The 10,090-nt window shown below is 36.4% G+C and overlaps 1 protein-coding gene across 3 annotated transcripts in view; it reads right to left on the bottom strand.

Moving 5' to 3' along the window:
• Positions 1-962: 962 nt before the first annotated feature.
• EDNRA (endothelin receptor type A) overlaps positions 963-10,090 on the bottom strand; it is a 34,054-nt gene continuing 24,926 nt past the window's right edge. For all 3 annotated transcript variants that reach the window (XM_068942229.1, XM_068942228.1, XM_009689254.2), the window contains 4 exons: positions 7,481-7,633; positions 5,128-5,261; positions 4,612-4,720; positions 963-2,668 (listed from right to left, as the gene is read on the bottom strand). In XM_068942229.1, the coding sequence (XP_068798330.1) occupies positions 2,531-2,668; positions 4,612-4,720; positions 5,128-5,261; positions 7,481-7,633 (534 nt within the window). In that variant the 3' untranslated portion in view covers positions 963-2,530. The remainder of the gene's footprint in view (positions 2,669-4,611; positions 4,721-5,127; positions 5,262-7,480; positions 7,634-10,090) is intronic.

The following is a 10,090-nucleotide window of genomic DNA, read 5'->3' as shown; positions in this document are numbered from 1 at the left end:
AAAGGAACTTCTTAAAGCTTTCTAAAAAAAAAAAAAAAAAAAAAAGAAGCCTCTTGCATCTAATAGATATTTTACCCTTTTTTTTTCTTTAGTTAAAAGATACAAGTCATGTATTTTATAATGCTGTCACTAAGGTCAGTCAGCCTTTGGGGAGAAGGAACATGTTTTTTACAGATAGGCTGAACTGTCTTAAAGTCTGCTTTGGGTGTGCATGTGTGTGTACTTTCTTTGCCATCTAACAGAGCCACCTATTGGGTTGAAAGTGACAAATGTTCAAAGTCTTAATGTTGGAAGGAAAAATGTTAGCTTTTTATGACTTGTGGTTGGTACCAGGGCTGGTAAAGCCTAAAAATGGTCAATTTCAGAAGTAGGTAAGAGCTAAAATTTTTGCGGGTAGATCCTCTTTTTGTAGCAGTAAAGAGACCTAAAGCTATCTGTGGACAGGATTACCTCTACTGCTCACTGCCCTATATAGACAGGTAGAAAAGATTGTCCTTGAACGACCAGATTATTGGCTTGCTGGTATGGGATAAGTTTTTGGTCCATCTAATCATCAGATGGTTAGATGGCCAGAGGTGGGGAAAGAGCACAAAGCTTTTTTTCTTGCATTGAAATAATGAAGTGGCAATTTACCACTTAAATCTATTCCTCATGTCTTTTTTCTGTTTGCCTTTATCATCCAGTCAGCACCTTCACAGCAGTGGTGAAAGTGTCAGGTTATAAAGAGACCCACTAAACCAAGCTTCTCAGAGGAAAGCATTGTTATTTGTTTGCTGTGATCTTTGATACAAGTTGAGGGTGAAAAGTTTTGAATAAAATTTAGCTGTCTCATTCAGGAGCATACTCTTGAACACTACTACAGGGCACTGTCAAAAGACTGTATTTAGGCTTATAATGTATTATCATAAACGTGTATGTATTTATACATGCATATATGGCATAGAGACAAAAGCACACAAAAATACATAAAGAAGTTTCTTTTAATATATGTTAGAATATTTGTGTGTATGTAAACATTTGGAAACCTCGTGCAGCAGAAGTCACTGTAGGCACTAATATTTTGACTTTGTAAAAAAAATTAGAATTTAGTCTTTCACTTGAAATGTAACTGGATATTTAAAAACTCATGGAGTCTTAGTTACAGCTTCTCAACCTTGCACAACAGATTCTATAAATCTCCTAGCTGATTTATGAAGGAGGCATATTGTATATGATACCACACTATTTAATTCTACTATTTAATAAAAGGCTACCTATTTAAAATGTTTATAGCCAAACACTGAATCTCTTGCCATGTAACCATAATTGATGAAAATGAAAAATAGATCACCTCTTTACATGTATGCAAGCAATATTTTCTATATATTATTAATAGCATTTGTATGGTTAATAATTCTAGTAAACTATAAAAACCCCATTAAAATGTTTGAATTTTGTGAAAGTAATGCAAAAAACTCTGCAAGCATAAGGTACAAAATATCCTTATGCACATACAGCTGTAATGGGCTTCCACAGTTTCATATTCACTGTGACTAAAACTTTATGTCTGTTTAAATAGTGTTGTGCATAGTTGCTATGATAGTAATCATTTTCTTAAAACTCTTTGGACTGCTTTAATAACGTTTTGCTGTATTCCACTGACCCTTGTTTCAATTTATATTTAAAGCAGCTATAGTCTAAATAGATTAATAGGTTCATATAGTTTAAGAATTAACATGGCAGTTGATTAAAAACACATGGTAAGGTGCCCCTCTATGGACATTTTTCATTCTTTTTACTGGTATAGAATATGTTTACTTCATAGAAAGCATTCAAATAAATAACACAGTATAGTACTGTGTTATTAATACCTCTTTTGGGGTATTAATCTGTGCTTAAGTGCCAAATGTTGGTGCTATTTTAAATGGTCTTTTCCTATTTTTGGGTATTGAAGTGCTACAAATGTGAACTGTCCAGCTAATGTCCTGACTCATAACGTAAGTAAATAAAATACTGGTATGAACCAACACATTTTCAAACCTAAACTTGAAAAAAAACCCAACAACAACATGCAGAACATACCAGCGTATGGAATATATCCACTACAAATAAAAGTTAAAAGACAAATGGGCAGAGATAAAATATACAGTCACAGACAGATTCCATTTTGATATCTTCTGAAAATTTCTGTGGTGATTAGTTCTAGGAGACAATCAGGTAAAAAGGTTGTAGTGTACCAGTCAGAGATAGAAGGACAGTTCTTACTTGGTTCAGAAGAGCAAACCACATGTGTAGTTCAAGTCGTTTTTTTTTGTTTTATAAACATATCAATATAAATTTCAGAGACAGAATTACCATCCAGAGCATCTCAGTTCACAGAACATCACATATATATTCAACCTACTCAGCACCTCTGGAATTATATACAAGGGTGCAGACTTCTGAATTGGTTATGCTATATGGAACACTCACTGGGCTTCCTGTTGAAATAGCTTTGTTGTGACTTTTTTTTTCCTATTTGATTCTGAAGTGGTGCCAGAGTCTTTAATTTTCAGTTTATGCTATCTTTATGGCTGCTTCGATCTGTATTGTGATTTAGTTCTTGATTTTTCCACTGAATGCTTGTTCCATTCATGGGCATTGAAGTCACTAGACTTTTGGATTGAGAGCAGCAACAGCAAAGACATGACTGGAAATAAATAAAAGAAAAATTTGGTTAACATGAATTTGTCAACTCTGTGCAGCCTGCCAACTGTATCCTTTCTTCAGAAGTGAACAGATGATTCTAAGTGAAGAGAGAGAGCCACACCCAAAGAAATTTTTTTATCATAAAATGCAAACAGTTCTTATGATTAACCATCACAAACACAGCAAATTACGCCTGTTTTTATTTAAGAAGAACTTTTGCAGCATCAAAAGGGAAATTTGTTTGACTAAGATAAACAGGTTGGGAACTAACAGAACTCCACACATATTCTAAGAGCTGGGGGAGAGTCCTCTCTCTCACTGTGCTGAGGACCTAGAAATCAGTAGTAGCTGCATAGCAAGTAGGGGTGAAAACAAAAACTCCCCAGAAAGTGATTTAGGTCCCTTCCAGCATTTTGGAGGAAGACAAAATTGTTTAGGAAAAGAGATGGTGAATATATTGAGATGCATAATTTTTTCATAGCTAAGAACAGAAGGGCAGTCAGGATCATGCCCCCAGGTCCTTTGCAGGAGGGGATGTTCAATTGTCTCCTCTGTTCAGAAAGAATTCTTTGGCTATCCTCCCCTCCCTTTACAGAAACCAATGCTGAACTCTCCGAAAGTGGGATCTCTCCACTTGACTGAGAGGAGAGTCATGCTCTCAGAGGAGCAAAGGCAGTAACAGCAGTTCGTCAATGACTTCTCTGAACTCAATGAGAAGGGAGTGTTGCAGAGGGGTAAGGCCAGACTTAAAATACATGTACTACATATCTGTGAGTGGAGATGTAAAATAACTGTGTTAGTACAGTGGCAGGGTGGGAAAGTCAATTATAAAATTGGAAGGTTGTCTGAATTAATCACATTGATGCTAGAAGGGAAAAAAGAAGTTACAGTGAAAATTGGGGAAGGATTAAATAATAGCTGAAAATTATTTCAATAGGGTTGGTTGGATAGCAATTTTATTTGGAAGGGCAAATGGAAAGAATGAGTTAATTGTATGGGGAGCAACCTGGTAGTACCCACTGTTATTTCTGCCTTGAGGACGAGTTCAGGCATAGTGTCTTCTCCACAGTTTCCGACTGAAGTATGGGACTGTCAATATCAATGTCTAACAGATGGCAAAATTGACTTCTTATTTCTCATGTGGAAATAACCCCTTAAAAATAGTAAGTTTGAGTGGGCTACAGAAAAACAAGCATTCTCTATTTTAATCGTTTATTGTATTTTTCAATAGCTCATGTCACCTATTCACAGCTTGAAGGTTTATTGGTACAATTCTTTTTTTTTCCTTTGCAGATAAAGCTATTTCAGTATTCCATTTCACCACTTTCTTCCCCACTACTTGCTCTCATTTTCTTTCTTCCTGTATTGTCTTTATTAGGTGAATGGGAACTTGCAGAGGCAATGCAATGAGAAAATTATTTTAGCCTTAAAATATATTTTTCCTGTGTTGGAATTAGAAAAATGCAGGTAAAAGACATAATGCTTACTTAACTGCCAAAGTCAACTCGGGTTCCTAACTTTGGTATCCAAGCTTGAAAATTTTAGTCAGAATGTGATTGTTTAACTGCAGGCAGATTTGGTATCTTCTGTGCATGTCCTTTGTCCTCACTCAGAGTGGGAAATACGTTATCAACCAAATTCTGCCTCACGTACGTGCCACATGCAGATAAATAGTACTTAACAAGAGCATGACTATTTCAGCGGTTGTTTACATATGAGGACTGTGTCAAACTTATTTACTGGTTTAGCATTTCAGATAATGTGGATAGTTTCAGCTCTCAGTTTGGTATGTGTGCTATGTGACCTGCTAGCTGGTAAACTAGATAATTTATAATCCTTCATTCCTTTACATGCTTCTCCTCACAACTGATGAAAATAGATAGTAACTAAGTGGTTTAATGCAGTTCATCAGCTGGACATACAATCTCATCAACAGTATCTTACCTGAAAACAGTTTTTAAACTTCTTGCTCACAAAATAGAGAGCTATTGGGTTTATACAAGAGTTCATGGTTGCCAGGTTGATGCTGATATAATCCAGTGGCAGCAAGAAACTATGCAACAAAAGGAAAAACAAAACATTTAAACTCTTCATATACTGTCAAAGCATCTGTGCTATTTGTGGTTGCAGTCTCTTCTGTCACAGAAAGTAATCCTCTGTCAACTAGCTCCCTCAATCTAATGTTTTACCATGCTATGTCTGGCATAACCAGTCTGACAGAAGTTCACAAAGCAGGAGGAAAGTGATTGAAATGGCATTAGACAACATTTATTTTAATTATTGTACCCCATTACAGCTGAAACCCCTGAAAACAGAAGGATATAGTAGAAAAATCATAAAATAAGAGTCAGTTCTAACATCACAGTTACATGCACAATGACATTTCCTACATAATCTCCAAATGTGCTGCATTATATTTTTTCAATATGAACACTTGATTGATATAAGAAAATAGGGTACCTGAGCAGTTCACATCTGCCAGGGTCTCTTTCGTTGTATACCATTTTCTTCAAAATTCGGCTCAGATGGAGAGGGAACCAGCAAAGAGCAAAAATCACTACTAAACAGAAAACTGTCTTTGCAACTTCTCGACGCTAGAAGAAGAAGTAAAGAAAATGATTACTGATGGTCTTAATTCATATTGGTAGGTGACTGTAGTGGAGTGATGTTGGCAGCAAAGTAATCTAGATAAGCATGCAAAGATTCCCAAAGCACTACCAGATGTCTATGAAACCTTTTTTATGAAGCTAGTAAGTTGAGCTAGTTCTTGAAATCTGGCCATCCTCAACAGAACCTACTGATCACTAGAGCAGCTAGAGCACATGAGTGATTGCTGGGATATTATATTGGAGCTGTCACCCAAGGAAAATCCATTGCTGGACTTTCCTGAACCTGACTACTTTCCCAGCCATTCCTATTACTCTGCACTCAATTAGTTTTCTGGCAATCCCTTGGATACAGTTCTATCTTCAGGAGCATACATACTCTGCAAGGAGACTTTTTCATGTATTAGGGAAACTGATATTACACTGGACTGATAAACCACTTTCACCAAACCCTTGATTTGGGGCAATTTGTAAGCCCAAGGCACCTAAATCAATTGGTAATAGAAGTTTCATTCAACTATGTATCTAGTCGGGATGTTGAATTCCTTGTAATGTACTGTTTTATATTTAGTACGTGTGCATCATGTCATGTAAAGGAATACTGAGCAGGAAAGAGTTGCACAGTGTATTAATTTTGCTATGTGTCCTTGCTGTGTGATTTTGATGATCTTGAACAAATAGTCCCTCTACAAACAAAATTTTATAATTTTATAAATCTCTGTATTACAGCTTAATCACATAATACTTTGTCAGGAAATAATTTAAATTTGATGGATATTTTGTGTGGCTCTAGAGATTTACATATGTTTTAGTGCATTTTGACAATGCATATGAGTAGTATTTGGTAGGCATGGATTTGATGAATAGAGCCATATGTAGGGATGAGAATACCACTTCTTGAACTGCCACTGTAGTGTAACAATAACAAGCATTGCAAGGCTCTGTCATTCAAAATTTTAAAGTCAAATGTGTGATTAGATTAAGTCTTGTTTGTCTTTGAATACAACTATTATTGTTTCTTCTTTCTTTTAATAGCAGTTTTCATCAAAGTATGAAAGGATCATAACTAGACATTAATGTGCTACAAGGCTGTAGGGAGGAAGGAGAAAGGGAGGAAGAGCAAAAAGTGGTAGTTAAAAAGACACTTTACATTTCTAAATTGTGGCATAAATCCGTCTTCCAGTAACTAGTCCAAGTAACATGCTGGGCACTGCACTTCATGATGGAGAAAGAGGGAGGGAAGATTGCCCTGTACATACCATTCTAGTCCTAATGGGTGGAGTAGATTATGTGGGGCCCTAGGAGAGTCTGTGTTGCAGGCCCTGGGGCCTGATGAGGGAAGGAAGTGGAGGATCTGCACCATGGGAGGATCTTCCGGTCCGCCCAATCTGGAATGAACCAGCAGAGGGAGAACCCCTTAGAGAACTCACTCAGATGCAGAGGGGACTGCTTTAGTGATTCACATTTCTAAATCAAAGGGTGGGATTTGATGGGCTGAAGTTAACATTGTATCCTATTTTCTGACTAACTGCAGGGAAAAAACTACAGATTATTTTTAAAATTTCAATTAGGAATGAAAAATCAGAGAGCACTGCAAAAACACCAAAGAGAGATTTGACAGTTTTGTGAATGACTTTGCTCTATGATCAGTTGTTTGATGAAGTCTCTTACTGCTCTTTTCTATAGCTAGTACAGCTACAGTAGTGGTACAGCAACAGTGAAACAAGCCTGAGAAAACTCCAGTCTATTCTAAAACCAGGTTAGTCTATTATTGCTTTTCATAGGATACAAAAGTTGCACATCAGTGTGTGCCAAAAATAGGAAGGACCCATGGAGTTGTATCTTTATGAATAAAAAGTCAAGAAGCAATTTTTTGGCAAATCTTTGTAATTAAATTCCAGTAATACCAGTAATTCCAGTATAACCAGTAATGATTTAAGTTTAAAGGGCAGAAGAGCAGAACTGTCACACTTAAGAAAAGAAATAAACTTTGCTGAGCTTCCAGAGAATGTTGTCTTCAATATCTCGTTATACTATGATCTCTTGTGTCTGGGTTTGACTGAATATCTTAAGGTCTATACAAATAACCTACATCCTCACTTTCTATTTCTATAGCTTACTGTATTCAGATACACTTTGAAACGTTTTTAAGCTAACTCAAAGATAGAAGAACAGTATTTTCAAGGACTGGTGTTCTTAATATTTACCTGCTTAAGATGTTCACTGAGAGCAATTCTCAAATTACTGTTCCTTCTGTTTAACATTTCACAAGTCATTAGTGTGTAAAAGATAGCAGTACATGCCAGTGGCATGCAGAAATAGAAACCAAACAGCCACCAATCCTTTGCATCTTTGTAAAACTGCAGGTAAGGGAAAGAAAAAGAGAAGATATGTTTTTAAAAATCAACAGAAAGTACCACAGAAATGTAACAGAAAGCGTGACAGTTGATATGGTTCTTATAAGTCTAAGCCTGTTGGCAAACAGTACTGCACTATGTCAACTTTCTTATCATTCTGATCTATTTTGGACCAACATCAAAATGGGAATTGTGGCAGTGTAAACATTTAGTTTACCTTACGGATAGCCTGTCTGTACCTTTGTTACGATCTGTTTTGAGTTGGAATTTATTTCTTGTGATTGTGTTTTCTGGACATGTACTCTCATTCATGAAAACTGGAGCTCAGTTTTCACAGAAATGACATGCCTAAAGGTAGCAAGTGTCAGTCTGCGATAACAAATCTCACTAAAAGCCTCAGGAAATGCCATTTACCTCTATGGCTCCTGTCCTGATTCCAAAAAAGGAAGGTTCAAAATGTCTTGTAAGTTTAATCATCTGTTGTTATCAGTGAAAAGATTGCTAGTTGGTTTGCTTATGTACTGGGCAGATAGAGGCCACTTCATAAGTATTTGTCTGTTATGCAAAACTTAGGACTGGTGGCCTCCAGTGGTATAGTTACTTTTAACCCTTTGCCTGCCATTTATACCATTTGACTTTTGTGACTGGTCACAGAGGGAATTGATATCATAGCATTACTCTGCTGTGTAATTTTAACTCTTAACTGTGGTTTAAGGTTTTATGTATTATGGGAAATATTACATTTGAAAACATTTAAAATTGTACTTTTCTGCGGATAATTATATTTGCAGAATTGCGAAAATACAGTATTTTGGTATTTAACTTTTATACTCAGTCAAAACTGTGCATTGAAGTAGGACATTTTAAATACTTCCTGTCTCTACGTTATTAGTCACTAAGATGGATGTGTGTAAAAGGGAACCTTCTTTCTCATAATCTTTCCTTTAGCTTGTTTATTCCTAGTGCATGTGCTCTTGTAACATCCCAGTTCCCACACCAAATGTCAAAATGCTAATAACTAAGGATTATATGAATCCCATTTGAAAAACTCAAACATCTGGCATCTTGTTTAGATTTAAAACTGACTAGCGCTAAACTTTGAAAGATGAAAATGGACGTAATTTAATAGACTAGTATCTAATAATGTTATTTTTTTAATTTGCTTTAGTTACATCAGAAAGTTGAGTTACTGAGAAAAGGGGAATGTTTTTTGTTTTTATCCTCCCGCCCTGATAGAGAGTAAGTGGCTTAAAGTTTGCTAATTTAGCATAAACTACTGGTATCTAGGCCACAACCCCACCCCACAGGACATTTTGAACTGTGTTGATTAGCTTGTTTTCTCTCCCTCTTTAGCCTCATCCCTGGGAAAGGAGGGGCTGCGATCCACTGCATAGTTGCACTCTCCTTGGGGGCAGAATTTCCCCCCTGGGAACTCAGCTTCTGCCAGCAGAAAACCAGAAAACAGTATGCTTCATATTTTAAGAATCCATACCAAGGGGAAATCTAATTAGCACTCCTTCTGCAGAGAAAAGGACTGCAAATACATAGAGACAATTATTTTTTCTGTGGCAGATTCCTTCAGGTTACACTAGAAGCGCATTGGCTGGGCAACGTAGTAAAATGCGTACTGTGTGAATCCATGCTATATTTACAAGGCAAACTTTCTATCCTGATAGTCTAGCAGCTTTTGTGAGCATTGCATGTCAGTCACAGAGAACACGCGCACACACACACGCACACGCACACGCACACACACACACACACACACAGTTCTGTGTATCAGCCTTGACCAATGCATTAATTCTGTAGGAAGACCTGGCTTTGTGAAGTTATAAAACCTACATGAAAATGTCTGCAAATGATTAATTATGAAATCTGAGCTTCACAAAGCTTACATCAAAGCACAAAATTGGGCGGATTTAAGAGAAATAGACATTCTTCTGTTTGTCTCGAAAGTCCATATGGAACTGGTTTTCTACAGGAAATGGGCATTTTAAACAAGTTTCCTAGTGCACTCAGCCTCTTGGGAATCATGGTCAAGCATGAATCTTTCAAGTCTTTCAGGGATAATTTTAAACATGAATAAGGCTCCTATTAAAAACAAAAGTTAATCTTAATTCCTTCTCAAGGTTTAATGTGTTTAAGGTGATTGTTTATTATGGTGTTTGTGGTAGTAAATACTATAGTTAAGTTAAAATAGTATTTCCATTTTAATATCAAGTTTTTACTTGCTTGCAACTCATTGAAACACTATCCATTTAGGCTGAGGCTTCCAATACTTAATTCTCAGTTTGAAAGTAAATGCTGGTTTGTTTCCTGGAAAATCAAATTGGCGTGGGGGGATTTGGAGCTTTTGAATTGTGCTGAGCCTGTAAAAGGTACTAATTGCTGCTAAGAAACAAAAAACCAAGCTATTCTACTTAATGAGTTAAGAGCAGAACAATAATCATTAAAATTAAC

This window comes from Struthio camelus, chromosome 4, assembly GCF_040807025.1.
Source record: "Struthio camelus isolate bStrCam1 chromosome 4, bStrCam1.hap1, whole genome shotgun sequence".
Taxonomy (NCBI): domain Eukaryota; kingdom Metazoa; phylum Chordata; class Aves; order Struthioniformes; family Struthionidae; genus Struthio; species Struthio camelus.
Note: the sequence above shows the minus strand (reverse complement) of the source record. Positions and strands in the feature narration are given on the sequence as shown.